The 15,023-nt window shown below is 35.9% G+C and overlaps 3 protein-coding genes across 3 annotated transcripts; 2 read left to right on the top strand and 1 right to left on the bottom strand.

Annotated features, from left to right (window-relative positions):
• Positions 1 to 1,289: 1,289 nt before the first annotated feature.
• LOC123010396 (trafficking protein particle complex subunit 12) lies at positions 1,290 to 5,296 on the top strand. The gene is made up of 7 exons (XM_044407261.1): positions 1,290 to 1,406; positions 2,645 to 2,986; positions 3,035 to 3,211; positions 3,268 to 3,606; positions 3,657 to 3,991; positions 4,039 to 4,270; positions 4,479 to 5,296. The coding sequence occupies exons 2-7, from the start codon at positions 2,687 to 2,689 to the stop codon at positions 4,722 to 4,724; spliced, it is 1,629 nt and encodes a 542-aa protein (XP_044263196.1). The 5' UTR covers positions 1,290 to 1,406; positions 2,645 to 2,686; the 3' UTR covers positions 4,725 to 5,296.
• On the bottom strand, positions 5,226 to 5,972 carry LOC123010399 (NADH dehydrogenase [ubiquinone] 1 beta subcomplex subunit 9-like). The gene is made up of 3 exons (XM_044407263.1): positions 5,735 to 5,972; positions 5,543 to 5,685; positions 5,226 to 5,491 (listed from the first exon to the last, which is right to left on the bottom strand). Exons 1-3 carry the CDS (start codon positions 5,827 to 5,829, stop codon positions 5,304 to 5,306), a joined length of 426 nt encoding a protein of 141 aa, XP_044263198.1. The 5' UTR covers positions 5,830 to 5,972; the 3' UTR covers positions 5,226 to 5,303.
• Positions 5,967 to 15,001, top strand: LOC123010398 (DAZ-associated protein 2). The gene is made up of 5 exons (XM_044407262.1): positions 5,967 to 6,210; positions 13,416 to 13,517; positions 13,571 to 13,695; positions 13,750 to 13,896; positions 13,941 to 15,001. The coding sequence occupies exons 1-5, from the start codon at positions 6,195 to 6,197 to the stop codon at positions 14,121 to 14,123; spliced, it is 573 nt and encodes a 190-aa protein (XP_044263197.1). The 5' UTR covers positions 5,967 to 6,194; the 3' UTR covers positions 14,124 to 15,001.
• The last annotated feature ends 22 nt before the right edge of the window (positions 15,002 to 15,023 follow it).

Here is a 15,023-nt window from a genome sequence, read left to right as displayed (position 1 = left end):
TCCAACCTTCTATCAAGTTTTTCCATGTTTTTCAAATTCGTTTTTAACACTGACCATGACACTGCATTGACAAGACCAAGATATTCCTTTTGATGGTTTTTTAACCTTTTTGGGAACAACCTTTTTCACACTATGTAGATCTCTGAAAAATTTGCCAACTTTTTTGATAATTTGCACTCAAATGTAATTGCATAAGGCCCGTTTTACATTGTGTCGGCCACAACTTTTTAGTGTCTTGAAGCTATAATACGTACAGAAATGTAAAAATACAGGGTGTTTACAGTCTTGGAGTTGAAAATTGACCGGGTAATAGAAGAATACAGAAATACTGTAACCGAGAAAAAAACTCACACAATTGTTATTATCAAGAATGTTATTTAAATCCAAAATATTGGTACACGGTTTGAGGGTCGCTGGAATTATTTCCTTGTCCAGATAATATTGTATTGTTGCAACCACCGCCTTCTTAATCAAATGTATCAATATCCCGCCTGAGCATTTCGTAAAAAATGCATTGGAGCAGTGATTCCGATTTTTTCTTAGTTACGGGGGTTACTAAGTAAAAACTGAATAATTTTTAATTATTAACGAAAAATAACGCAATTAATAAATGCTGGGAAGGAAGGATACAACAAAATTAGATACGTCAGGGAGAATTGATATTATGAGATTGAATCCTTTAAGCTAAAAAACTGGATTTGTCAAAAATTTTCCCCAGATTAAAGCGCCAACGGGAATCAGTTGAACTCAAAAAATGCCCAGGCGAGAATAAGGCTTATTTCTATGGAGACGGCGATGGTTGCAACAGATAAAAAAATCGTATCCATGACAATGAAAGAGAAAAGTCACTTCATAGTTTTGACACTGTCATCATTTGATTTGCTTTTGCTTGAGTTTTTATCAAAATTCGAAAATCTTCTGTTTAATCTCTTTCAGCGAATGCTTGGTTTCCAATAGGTTTGATTCGTTTTTCTTAATTTTTCTCCAAATTTATGAACATGTGTGGCAAAATATTAAAATAATAAATTGGTTGTCGTGATTATAATTTATGGTGAAACACAACGTAATGATACTAATGGCCATTGTTGCAGCCGAAGCAGCAGTTCTCAAACAAATAGTGTAAAATGAATAATTTCCTTTAAAAACGTGAATTTTTGTTTTATGTAGCGTATTAGTTTTCTTCTACCGTGAATATCATCTCATTTAAATTTCAACTTCAAGACCGTAAACACGCTGTATAGATAGGTCAAATTTCAGCCGATTACATTACTTTCCTTACTTATAGGATAGGGAAAGTAAAAAAATGGTTCTGACTACTAATTACCCTATTGGTTCACTCAACGGCGGCGCCTTTGATGTCGCTATTTCGGAATCTGTGACCTTGATTGAAAGATTTACAGCTACAGGTCTGTACCTACAGATACATGTCTTTATTTAGATCTATAGCTACAGGTCTATATAGATAGATACAGGGTGATTCAGATAAGATAATGAGCCCGAGATTCTGGCGATGCAACCCAAAAAACAAATTTCATTTACGTCTTGATCTATTTTTAATTGCGATTTGCATTTGCAATCCAAGTTATCTTATATTGTTCTGACAGTGCAATTTATGATTTATAAAAAAACTGTTTGCCTACCTTTAATGTTTCATTTTTTCATACATTTTGTATTGGATTCACACCGAAATTCCGCGAGAACTGAGTGGCACTAATGATCGTTCTCTGCACTGATGTCAGAGTGACATAAGATGAAAACTTGGTTACAACTCTTGCAAATCCTAATTTAAATTGGATCAAAGACGTAAATGAAATTTGTTTTTTTTTGGGTTTCATCGCCAGATCGTGAGGCTCATTATCTTATCTGAATCGACCTACAGGTCTGTAAATATATCTACAGGTAGACCTACAGTTACAGGTCTGTAAATACCTAAATCTACAGTTACAGGTCTGTAGATAGATTTACAGGGCTGTAGATAGATCTACTGGTCTGTAGATAGATCCACAGGTCTGTAGATAGATCCACAGGTCTGTAGATAGATCCACAGGTCTGGAGATAGATCTACAAGTCTGTAGATAGATCTACAGTTGCAGGTCTGTAGGTAGATATCTACATATAGATATTGCTTTCGAAAGCGTTTTTCTAACTGGGGTTCCAATAATCGATTGATTAAACTGTTTTATCAGTGAATAAAACCGAACTGTTGTACCGTGCGATTAAAAAAAATACTTAGAGTAGGCGGTAATTAAGATGGAAATCCTGATTTTTTACATCAAATGTCAGCGGAAACTGACAAGTTTGCGTTTTATTCTTTTTTTTTTTGAGTGAAATAATGTTCTTTTAGCAGAAAATTTTTATTGTTGCAAGTTATTATAAAAATGCTGTACAAGACGAAAACGGTGAATGGTCATTTTCAGTTTCTGTGGAAAATTTCCAACCCAAATTCCCAGCCGATGTGATGTCAACGATAGAATTTAATCGACGCCTACTCTAATTTATTTTTTTTTTGATCGCCCGGTACAAATCTGACAGCGGCAATTTTTTTTCTACGATTGGCTACAGTGGGTGTCAATGTCACTCGCCATCACTCGCTAATAAACGAATGTAAACAGACTCGTCGTATTTATCTATTTATTTATTATAGGTCCGTGTAAAGATCAAAGTATTTAGTGAATATTTCATAGAAATGTCGGAAAGAATGCCTCCGTCTTTGAGTCAATACTTTGGCGAAAAAACCGACGATAAAGTAAAGACAATAGACCTATCTGAAGAACTAAATGAAGCTTCCACAAAAATAACCGACCTTAAACTAGTTGATGACAATCTCCCAAGTGCTCAGAAAAATGAACCAGAAGTGTGTCGCATATTCGCCGAAACGCCACCACAGGCCAAAGATCAGACGACATCATTTTTCGATTTAATTGGAAACAATCACAGCGTCTCCAACGGCTTGATATCAAATCTCGACATAACACCAAACAACGACGTAAGTGACCCAGTTTTGAGTTTGCCACATCCTGGTTAACTCTTGTAGGATGGCTTTTGTCCTAGAGTGGCTCTAGGTTCGGAATCGGACCGCAGGAGAGATGCGTGGATACCTAACGAGAGGACCAGACAGTGCCTCATTGCGTGTTCCACAGCAGCTCCCGGAACGTATTTTCCGGACAGAGAACTCCTCACCATGCCTGGAGTCCTACTAGAAGAGGATTTGGTATGTTAACAGTTAAATTGCCAAAGGGGGAAAATAAAATAAAATATTTGAAAAAGGGCGACACTATTGGGGAAGCAGTCACTTTGTGTCTTGGGGAGGCAGAAGCCGCGCAACGCAGTATTTTATCTGAAAGTGACGTCACGCAGGATGAAAGGGGGCTGAGAGAGTTAGTTCAGGCAGGTTCATACCGAGCAGCAATTAATCTAACTGCGAGACTTTTGACCATTTATGGTCAGGGTCGAGGCCGTGCGGGTCATCCTAGCAAACATTCGCCTCACTCGTTGCAATTATGGTTCACCCGTATTGCCCTTCTAGTCAAAATCAAAGCCTTTGGAATTGCTCAATCGGAAGCTGCCCCTTTTGGTCAGCTCGACAAACCGGACGTTTTTTACCAAGTCAGTTGATTTAATTAAATCTATTTTCACTACTCATCGCATTTTTGCAGTTTTATCCCGAGATGTATGGGGGTCGTCCAGGCTCCATTGCTTCGTTTTCGTTTCGTTTACTTTTAAGCGAACTGCCAATGCATTGCGGCAAACCCAATGACTCATTAACAAAACTGTACAGTATGAAATCTACAATAAAACAAATGTTGGATAACTTGAAGCAAGGGCTGAGCGAGGACGGCAGTCCCATTGAAATCAGCGAATTAGATCGTACGGATTCAATCCGACTTTGGATGGGGCGTGAAACTAGAGTCATGCACTCTATTGTTAACTGCGCTCTAGCTTTAAAAGATTACGAATTGGCAATCGTGGTAATGGAGGAGTTGTGTCACAGGTAAAATTTTCGTCAGAGGAAGAAAGTTTCTGATATATGGGTTTAAGGGATGGCACAGCACGACATATGTTATATTCAGCTTTAGGGAGGTTGAGACTGCAAGTAGGCGATGTGGCTGGAGCAGAGACTTGTTTTGATGAAGCAAGGGCTTTGAGGGGCAATACGACGGATTTGAGGGAATACGTGGATCGGGGGTTGTTAGCCGTGGCGCAGAATTCGTTCGATGAGGCCTACGTCTGCTTCCAGCAAGCCAGTACTCTCGACCCTACAAATGTTATGGTAAACTTTGATATTGATATCTCAATTTAATTTTTAATAAAATTTATTGCGCAAACTAAATCATATCTAACGCATGTTAGAGTATGTTTGGTCTTAAAAATGGTTAAAAACATACATTGTTTTTTTTTTTTCGTTTAGTTGCAACAAGTGGAGTTTTTCACGATTGCGCTTAATAATCAATTACCTAATGCTTCTTCCTCTATTGCAGATCCTTAACAACATGGGGGTATGCCTCCTCTACGGCGGCCACCTCAAGGAAGCCATAAAGGTGTTAGAAAGTGCCATAGAATCGAATCCAGTTCACGCCCTCCATGAGTCTTTGCTTTTAAATTTGTGTACTTTGTATGACATGGAGTCGTCTAAAGGCCGTATGAAAAAATTTGCTCTTTTGAGACAAATATCGAGGTATCAAGCAGATGCCCCCACGACCATTCTTGAGAAACTCTATGGATAATTGTGTGGATTTGTTAATTGTTTATCTGTGATTCCCCTAAGTTAAATGATTTTCTTTAGCACTAATTTATTTGCATTTGTGTAAGGCGCAATTAATGATTTTCCATCCAAATCATGGCCTAGACGAAACAATTTTTAAATAAAAATAGGTCAATAGTTATCATCACGTTTTCTTCAACATCACAATGAGATAAGTGCCTTAAAAATGCAGAGGCATCTCCTAATAATCTCAGTTAAGTGCACCAGTATGGTTTGAATATTCACGTTTCAGTATTAAAAGTTGCTACTAAAAATATTCATTGGACAAAGAAACTATTACAAAGTTTTCTAGACGTAGTTAAGGTGGTTGTGCAGGCACAATAACGTAGAGGTAGGGGTGTTCAAAGTGTTGTGAATTGTAGCTACTTCTAGAAATTATGTCAAACGTCGAAGGAATTATTGTATATTTTCATTCAAACCTGTGTGTACGCTACATTTATCAGTAAGCAATATTTTCATGAAATCTGTTACGAAAGTTTATTTCAAGTTTCACTATTTATTACACTGCATCTCAATAAATGTCTACACAATGAATTTTGTTTTAATGCGGTAAAGCCTCGCTTTTACCGAATTTCTTTTCCCACAGTTTCACGTACTCCCGTTTCCTTTGCTCCCGTCTCGCAAAATATTCAGGGTACTGTGCCTTTTCCAAAGGGTGCCAGTGATCGATAATCCAATCAGGGGGAATCACCTCACGACCATAGGCAACACCGCCGGGAGAATGGGGGACTGCAAGGAAACAAATGAATTAAAAAAATAAAATCAATTGGTTTGACACACATTTTCTAGGCAACCAGTGCTGTTTTTGAAACAATTCCTCCTCGCCTTGTGCGATTAATTCTTTAGCAATTCTCATATCTTTAATGTCTTTATTTAAGTCGAAGCGGTTTCTCATCAAAACGGCATGATATCTGTACACTTCTCTGCAAGAAGCGGGGATTATGTAAGACATAATATCGGGACATACCTTACCTTCGGTCATACCAAGCCTCGAGACATCGCAAGGCTTGCTTATACAAGCTTTTCACTTTGTTTGTGTGTGAAACAAGACCAATTGGTAAAGACATTTCACAAAAATTTTGGTTAAATTTTGAGCTAAGAAATCTGCCAATCAGCTGTCAATGAAACGCCAAAACACAGTGCTGCCAATGGGGAATGGAACAGCAATCACGCCATGTATTGAAATTGCAAAAAGTATTCTATATTGCTGCTACAGTGGTATACCAGTTTACTAATAGGACATAATGTTGCTTATTTTTATAATCATTATTATTAGGCATTTGTTAATTTTGTTGGGTTGGTGGCGGTGCACATGCGCGTCTTTTGACGTTTGTTCTGTGTAGTGGTAAAAGAGGTGAAGTTACACAAAACAAGTTTAATAATTGTAATTTATTTCATACAATAATTGTGATTAGTAGAGTTGCCAGCGAAAATGAGCGATAAAAAAGGTAAGTTGTGGTATTGGTGTGGTTGAGGGTATGAATCGCCTCATTGTGCATCCCCTTGATGGCCTAGGACCCCATCCGCGATCCGCCGTTTATTTTGCAAGTAAAACCATTTAGAAATCTGAGAGGCAGATTTGGGTAAAAATTTTGCATAGTTCCGTGCAGGATGTTTCAATCAATACTAACAGTTAGGTTATCTTTGTCTGAGTCAGGTAACTTCCATGTTCTTGCTCATTCTGTTCCCATGCCTTTTTAATAGCCTTGTCCTACATTGCAAAATACTGCAGTAGGTAAATGTTAGGGTTTTTAATAAACTGAATGTGATTTAGGGCGATTTATATGATGACGATGTGTTATTCCAGCGCCTGGTATTAAATCGACTGAGGAGGAGCCGCGGACCGCAAAGGATCTCGGACTGCAAACGATACAGTACATATTTATTTTCATGTGTTTTAAACAGTGGCTGATGCTTGTTGGTTATACCCGCTCAACGATTTTACCTTCACTAGATTTTTGGTTGGGATTGCATACAACACTGCATTTTTTTCAACCAGAATGTTTGCTTCTTTTCACACTTTTCTTTGGTTCAGTACAGGTCGACAATGCAGTGTTGTAACAATTACTGTAGCTGAAGATGTAAAAATTCTCAGTGGTCCAACATTAGACATTTGTGGTCTATCACTGCATGATGAAGTCCAAAAAATACGCAACTCCCACTCGGGTCCATTTTGTCGTGACCCTTTGCGGTCATATTTATCCAATCACAGTTTTCAACGGCTTTTTGACAACAGATGGTTCAATTTTTACTTTTGCGTTGGCGTCCATAAGGTCATAACTTGTGAAAAAAAAATCATCAAGCGAGACTTAAAATCGGACAGAATGCTTTCAAGACATATACAATATAAACTAAATAATAAAATCGATTACTGGAACACCAACTTCTGATAAAAGTTACCTCGTTTAAAAAGTTTTGCCATCTTGCTACAAGTTTTAAATCGAAAACATGTGTATTTGCAGCATAATTAAATTTTTATATTCGAGGATATTATCTCTGTTTCATTATTTCGTATCAGTTTTTGTTAAGAGAGGCCTATTTGCTATAAAAAAATTATCAATAAAAAAAAACAAAGTTGCTTAGTTCCACTATTGAAACAAAGGTAGTGCAACCAAAACTGAAAACTCATACGATATACCAGCTAAAGATACGGCAACATACTGATATGGACACAAGTCGTTTCTTAAAAAAATATAGCAAAGATAATGGCATACAACTCTCCATTTCCCACGAATTCATTACGCTTTGTCTAATGCATCCTGTTCTTAAAAAATCATATGCCATTTCTCATTATTCCAACTCCGAATTTTACCGAAAATTTCCGTTTACATTCGCGAAGGTGGCAGATATTTTGACACCATGACTTAATAGTAAATGACATTTATTGATCATAAAGAGATGCAAATAGCGTAGTAATGGGTTAGGGAATGACGAAAAGTTGTACCAGATAGTACTTCTTCAAATAAGTGAGAACAGATTCAATTGCTTTATAGTAGAGTATACGAATTAGGGTCGACCTTCACCCATCTACTTACCGGATGAAACTTGTTTTTTATCAAATTTAATATGCAATGGAATATATCGCGAATAGGTTGCCTAAAAAATATGGTCAAGGATATGATTTACTAAAAATAAAAAAAATAATTTTTTTTTTATTACTTCACCTACTTTGCTTACCAGAAAAATTAAATACTAATCGAAAGTATGAAGCCTAAGGAGTATGAATAAATTGGGCTGCCTACCTTTTTCTGTTCACTACTATGGGGTTGCCAGGTGTGAACAGGTGAGTCGATGTAGTAATTTGCACCGATCTGCTTGCGCAATAAAATATATATGAGAATAAATATAATTTTATTGCGAACACGGTGGTATAAGGTTGCCTGCGAAAAAACGTTAATGAATGAGGATTGCCGAGCTTTGAAATTGAAAAATCGGAGCAAATAAAGATGTGCAACAGAGAAACAAGACTCAGTGGGACGTTGGAGAAAACTTTGAAAAAATGTGGAACTACAAACTTATTTTGTTAATTTCTTCAGTTTTTATTATTTTTTAATGTTTTCATGTTGGACACTAAATAATAATTGTTCCATAACACAAGGATGAATAATTATATTTTTAAATTTACTATTAGTCTCTAGAAGTGTTTTCAATAAAAAAAAATAAAACTCATCAAATAATCAAAATTTGTAGATGTGCCAATATTGATAATGATAAACGAATTGTCATGTAAAAAAATATTCTAATACAAAAATACTTAAGTAATGTCAAATTATTTTCATTGCTGAAAATTATTCAAAATCCAATTCATAAAAATTAAATAGACCCTCTAATTCGCAAGATTCGCCAGCCTTTTGTTTTTCATTCATCTGAACAACATCCTCTATTTTCAGAGGCGTTTGGTCTCCAACAAATCCTGTTGGTTTAAAAAAAAATCCTTTAAATCCAACCGCAGTTTTCAGGCAACAGTTTCACACAATCGGAGTCAGTTGCATGGAGCCACGTGGAATTTACATAAATAGTACGCACAATTTTTTGTTGTAGTGATATCCAGCACGGTGGTATAGACCGCTGCAGACCAGGTTAGACCGCTGCTGCCTGTAACTGTAGGAGATATATATGCGCAGTAAGTTGTCCGGTGTTTAGTGGGTGTTTATGAGGTGACTAGTCCGGTCAGATTACGGCAGGTTAGACTTGTGCAGACCGTTGCAAAGTAGGCTAGACCGCTGCAGACAGCAACAGAGCAGGCTAGAACGTTATTGGGTTAAGTTTAAAACATTACGAATTTTTTGAGGTATAACTCAAAAACAAAACAAAATTTCGTTCTGAAAATACGATCACATTTTTTATATAACTTTACTTTATATTAATTATTTGTTTCTGGAGGCAAATGATTAAAAATAAAACCGCTTGGTTCCATACTTTATATTCACCCTGTATAATTTATTGCGTAAGCAGATCGGTGCAAATTACTACATCGACTTACCTGTTCACACCTGACAACCCAATAGTAGTGAACAGAAAAAGGTAGGCAACCCAGTTTTTTCATACTTCACACTTCGATTGGTATTTAATTTTTCTGGTAAGCAAGTAGGTGAAGTAATAAAAAAATATATTTTTTTTTATTTTTAATAAATCATATCCTTGACCATATTTTTTAGGCAACCCATTCGCGATACATTCCTTTGCATATTAAATTTGATAAAAAATAAGTTTCATCCGGTAAGTAGATGGGTGATGGTCGACTCTAATTCGGATCTTAGACTATTATGGATGTAATTATCCTTGGTACAGGTGTACCTACCCCCAATAAAAATATCTTCGAACTTAGCCAGCTGGGCTGGTTTCCAGGGCCATATTCTCTTTATGCCAAGCTTTATGTATGAAAACTACGATATTCAATAGCTAATTTTAAATGCTACGGTTTTTTTTTTCTGTACAGCTATTAATAAAAATGTTTTTTGTATACGCTCCCGAAAACAGCTGCTTTAGGGACAGGATTCATTTGAGTCCCTAAAATGAGTCTTTTCCGGACTTAATAAAATAGTACGCAAAACGGTTATTTTAGGTACTCACGACCCCAAAAACAGTTTTTGCGGACTAATAAATAAAATTGTGTACTAGGGTAACGAAATTTTTTTAATTAGTAAGAGGTGTGATTTCGTGTTTTGGGAGAATTAACAAAAAAATCTTGTATGCACCACGTACGCAAAAGGTTTTAGGTGACTCCTCTTATCAAAGACTCGGCTCTTACGTCGCCTCGTCATTAATTATGATTCGTCCCCTAAAACCCTATTTTGCGTACTTGATACATAAATAGCGATTTTTTATTGGTTGTAAAGTATTTTATTTTTCAGAAATAACAGTTTTCTCGACTCCAATAATTTCCTGAGTCCCTCTCTGCTTGCAAGAAATCGCAAAATCTTGACCTGCTGCAACGGGTTTTAAACAGTTTAAGGCCAGGAATTGATACTCAGCTGTTAGGGTGCATTACAGGGTGATTCACGAGGAATAATGAGCCTGACCAAATTCTCGATGCAACCAACATTACATTTGTCGCAAAGCAACTTGCGAAAAGTAATGGTGGTTTCGAGAATTTGGGCAGACTCATTATTCCTCGTGAATCACCTTGTATAGCTATTAACATACCTAGGATGTAATTAATGTCATAATAGCTGTAGATGTCAGTTTGAAATCCGAGCAAGTTTGTGAGCGAGGATTTTAAGACATCTAAGGCTGTTATGACATTATTGCATCCGAGGTTTGCTCAAGATTTTATCGGTTTCTGTCGAATAAGCCAAAAATTGGAACAGGTGCTTTTGGAACATTTCATCGTTGGCAGTTCCGTTTTTTTGAATTAATTTGAAAACAATGTCATTAAACGTCAACATAAAAAATTGTCTAAGAAAATTTAGAGATGAAACACCAAAAAAGGAACAAATTCGGTACCGCCAACAGTTTTTAGAAATTTGGCAACGAAAAGTCCAAAAACTACTACTTAAACGATGAAATGTTTTTTCCACTTTTTGTATCTGCAAGGTAAAAATGACATATCGATTTTGTAAAATTGACATTTCAATATTGTAAAATTTTACAGCAATCAATAAGATTATGCCATAGTTATCAGACTACTTTTGTGTATGTAACATTGCTCTTAACAGGCAGAAACCGATAAAAGCAATTGACTTTGTTCTCACTTATTTTTAGAAGTTCTATATTTTTGATACATCGTAACCAGCGTTTTTGTGGGCGCCATGTCTTTAACTCGTATATCTATCTAAAGTCGCGGTCAATTCATAGTGACCATTTAATTTATTGCAAAGTTGGCAGCCCCTAGCCCGCCACCTCTAGTGTGAGGGTTGTGTCTATGTTGGCAGCAAAAGTAACTAAATTATGTCAACAATTGTAACATGCGCAGTAGATTGTATAGCTTTGTTGGCGAAGCATTTTCAGAATGGTCCTGGATTTATCTTAATCGCATGTCCGGTTATGAATCATTTTCCGGTTATTGTCTACCGCGAATGATTTTCTATCATTGCCAAGAACTCGGTAATTGTTTAAAAATTAAAAAGCCGAAAAAAATGTATCATACAACTAGAAATAAATTATGCGTTTAATTTTTTTCTAAATGAAGTGCCTCAGTATTAAAATGCAGAAAATACACATTTACATATTTAGAAATGTATGTAAAGTCGTATTTTACAAATAATACTCCTTGCATCAACGCAGCGCGATAAAACCCCTCTTAGCTATTTTAATTAAAAGAAGTTAATAGAAACATAAATTCTTAAATTCGTCGCGACTATTCGATACCTTTATTGTATCTTCTTCAGGCGAAGAATTTTAGAAAAAGAAATTTAGCAAATATATCTCAAGGACAAGTAATACAAAATGGAGAATAAATTCTTAAGCATGAATTAGGATTAAACACGTTTTATTTACAAAACAAATAAAGTGTGTATTGCTTTTACAAATTTTGGTAAACGTTATTTTTCCGTATGTTCCAAAAATGTTTGAAAACAGAGTTAATCACTTTATAAGTGTTTATCACCTTTCGGTGTGCCCAAAATGGCCTGCTACCGAGTTTAATCCTAAACAATTCTCTTCGGAATACAGTAAAGTGCAAAATTTCGACCAACGGTGATAGGTTTCGAAATATTTATGGCAAGGGTAATGACTTGACTCTGTTTCCAAATATGTATTTCTAGAAGTACTTTATGTACTTGTCACAATATAAGCAAATTCAAGTCGTAATGCGTTTTATTTAGATCTCACACGCATTCGTGGTTATTAATTAACACTGAGGCCCGAGTGTGTTGTTACATATTTTTTGTTGTGTGTGGGTGTAGGGTGGTACTTACTGGATTCACCCGGTGTTTGCTACAATGTTGGCTAAAACCGCTGCAGCACCTCTACGTCGCTAATATATCATAAAATCAGCTTCACTTATTAGATGTAAATTAATTTTTTTTCAAACTCTGATAAGTGGGGCGTATTCTGCCACAGGTCTACGGGATTTTGTATTTCAAATGTTTGAATTACCTTATTAATATTATGTGACTAATCTAGATTAAGTAATTATTTTTCTTTTGATAGAACATAGTATTTACTTGTGCATGGTGCTAGGGTAAATTGCTTTCGAATTACGATTCAATGGGTACAACTAATTATCCGACGAAGCAATGTACCAAAACACTTATCTAATAATTTTTATTTTTGCATGCCTTATGGTGTACATATTAGGGCATGAAGTTATTTCCAAATTCGTATAAGAGGCTAAAAACGGATTTTTTCATCAAAGGAAAAAATTTGTTAATGATTCCACTTGATTCTTTTTAATCAAGTGTCGCTTCCAAATGTTGAAAATAAAACAACCAATAAGCTTGTTTTTAGATATTCCGCATGCTCTTATTCAACGGTTTTAGCAGAGGCCACACGGGTGTAAAATTTCTGCTGAAACTGTCTTTCTATTTATTTTTTGCATGATTTTATTTTATAGTTATTACAACAAATACATTTCTGGTAATCTCTTTTTTGTAACCTGAGAAGTGTATTTTCCACTTTTTTTCTTTTTTATTTTACGTTTTTGCATGTTTTATGCACACAAAGATCATTCTGCATTAATTTTGTCTAGAGTTTCTTAGGATGGCACATGATGGTGTTTCCATTTTCTACAAACGTAAATAAAAGTAGTTCAAGTGTTTATAAATGTTATCCTAAGTCCAGTTAAACTTTTCCTAAGATGCAGAATGAATTCAATGCATGCATTCAAATATAATGTTTTTTCTTCTATAAATAAAGTACGGAAATAATCTAAATGTATATAATAGTTATAGAAGTATTTTGTATAATCTAGTCGAAAATACGATCTGAAAAATTTGTGCAAAAATATTCCTATTCTGTAAACTTACCACAAACCACAATCGAAAATATTTTTGCATATCTTGGAGCAACGTCACAAATTTTCAGTGTTTTCCACTAAAGAACATTAATTTCTTTTCTTTGCTTCATTTTAGATTTATTTTGATCAGTTAATAATCATTTGCAAATTTAAAACCAAAAAAATAACCAAAATCACAAAATATTTGGTTTGGTTTTTATTTTTCTTGATGGCGCTTTACGCTCGAATATTTAACGTATTTAATTCAATTTGCAGCTATAGGGGGCGCCGTACCCCCACCATCATCTGCCCAGACATTCACTCCTCAGCCTCCACCGCAGGCTAACCAGTCTGTACCGACGCCACAACCATATGGAGGTAATCTTTCGAAATTTCGACTATGAGACCACTTTCTGTTGCTCTATTTGTAGTAGTTCCTGGGTTACCAGCTGCTTCCCCATATGTTATACCTGGCCAAACACAGATTTATCCTCAAGGGCCTCCCCCTACCTACGATCAGGCCTTATCGCACCCAGCTGCAATAGTGGGGCAGCCCGTAAGACATTTCCACTTCGAAAAAAACCGAAGTGACTCCCGAAACTGGTTTCAGATGTACCATCCAGGCACCATGTACGCCGCCGGATATCCCACCTACCTTGGGTACCCTACTTACGCTCCTATGCAGTATTATCCTTCTTTGGGCGCGTACTCGTATGCAATGCAACCGGCCCAGCTCAGGCCCACAATCATGATACCAGTAAGTAAATTTGACTGAGCTTGTGGTTTTTAACTTCTTCCTAGAATGGGTACGACGCCGGGGCGAGGTTTGATGGCATGGCCCAGCCGGTCCTTCCTCCAGCCCCACCTGGAGTTCCGCCCTCCGCCGCGCAATTAGCGGCGATGGCGGGCCACCAAGTGGCGCTAGGACAAAAGAAAAACTCCTTTCTGGCAGGAGGTTCCGATGGGGGATATACATTCTGGTAGGAAATGGCCCTATGTTTAAGCAATTCAAACTAGATTAACGAAATTCTTTATTTTACTCGTATCTTAACGACTAGCGTGGTCTGTCTAGTCTATATCATTTCAAGTACTAAATGTCGGAAGTGAGCGATTTATGTAACTTTTGTACGTGAATTGCTGACAACTTGAGGAAAAAATAATAAAAAAACATTGAAATAAGTTATTTTCAAAACGAAAAAAATATTAGAGTACAAGTTAGAGTGATCTTAAATTGTCCAATGACGGTTCTAGTTAATCTGTTATTGTTTGATGATATTAAGGCGTTTCCTGTTTGCATAACGAACGTTTCTAGGATTACGTAACGAATTATTTTTGTTTTTTTCATTTTTTGTTGAATATCTATTAGTGTGCAATAAACGTTGTTGACGTTGTAATTTATTGTTTTGTAAAATTTTAGGTTTTGTTGCGAGTTTTTAGGTACGTAAAATTTTATAGGCAATAAGTTGAATCGGTGATGCGACTTTCCCAAATAAAAATATGCGATTATATTTTTTTATTTGGGAATGAGTCTTTTTTAGAGATATTTCTTTTATTTTATTTTCAGAAAGTAACTTTGACGTCACTTCTGGCGATTATATGGCAACACTTTGATTTCTTAAAAAAGTAAAATAAAAGAACTATCGAGACGACGCAGCTTAATGGTTATTTACTAGTCAATAACAAGTAAAAAATTGATAGATTATTAATTGAGAAAAATAATAAACACCAACAAAAACTTCTTGTTACTTGCCATAATTTTGTTATACTAATATTTTGTTGTTACTTGAAACTTTTACAATGAAATTGAACTATTGTGAGACTGTGAAGATCTATTGTGAAAAATGTAATGCTGTAATATTAAACCGTTGTTTTTCTTACCCTTTG

Source organism: Tribolium madens, unplaced genomic scaffold, assembly GCF_015345945.1.
Source record: "Tribolium madens isolate multiple individuals breed KSU strain unplaced genomic scaffold, Tmad_KSU_1.1 Scaffold_91;HRSCAF=231;Tcas5.2_LG7, whole genome shotgun sequence".
In the NCBI taxonomy this organism is placed as follows: domain Eukaryota; kingdom Metazoa; phylum Arthropoda; class Insecta; order Coleoptera; family Tenebrionidae; genus Tribolium; species Tribolium madens.
This window is presented reverse-complemented; position numbering and strand designations above follow the sequence as displayed.

Coding starts and splice junctions, on each gene's coding strand:
- LOC123010396 (XM_044407261.1), top strand. CDS start 2,687: ATGTCGGAAAGAATGCCTCCGTCTTTGAGTCAATACTTTGGCGAAAAA. Junction 3,607..3,656: donor AACCGGACGTTTTTTACCAA/GTCAGTTGATTT, acceptor GCATTTTTGCAG/TTTTATCCCGAGATGTATGG. Junction 3,992..4,038: donor ATGGAGGAGTTGTGTCACAG/GTAAAATTTTCG, acceptor TATGGGTTTAAG/GGATGGCACAGCACGACATA.
- LOC123010399 (XM_044407263.1), bottom strand. CDS start 5,829: ATGTCTTTACCAATTGGTCTTGTTTCACACACAAACAAAGTGAAAAGC. Junction 5,686..5,734: donor GAGGCTTGGTATGACCGAAG/GTAAGGTATGTC, acceptor CGCTTCTTGCAG/AGAAGTGTACAGATATCATG. Junction 5,492..5,542: donor GCACTGGTTGCCTAGAAAAT/GTGTGTCAAACC, acceptor GTTTCCTTGCAG/TCCCCCATTCTCCCGGCGGT.
- LOC123010398 (XM_044407262.1), top strand. Junction 13,696..13,749: donor CTGCAATAGTGGGGCAGCCC/GTAAGACATTTC, acceptor AACTGGTTTCAG/ATGTACCATCCAGGCACCAT. Junction 13,897..13,940: donor GGCCCACAATCATGATACCA/GTAAGTAAATTT, acceptor ACTTCTTCCTAG/AATGGGTACGACGCCGGGGC.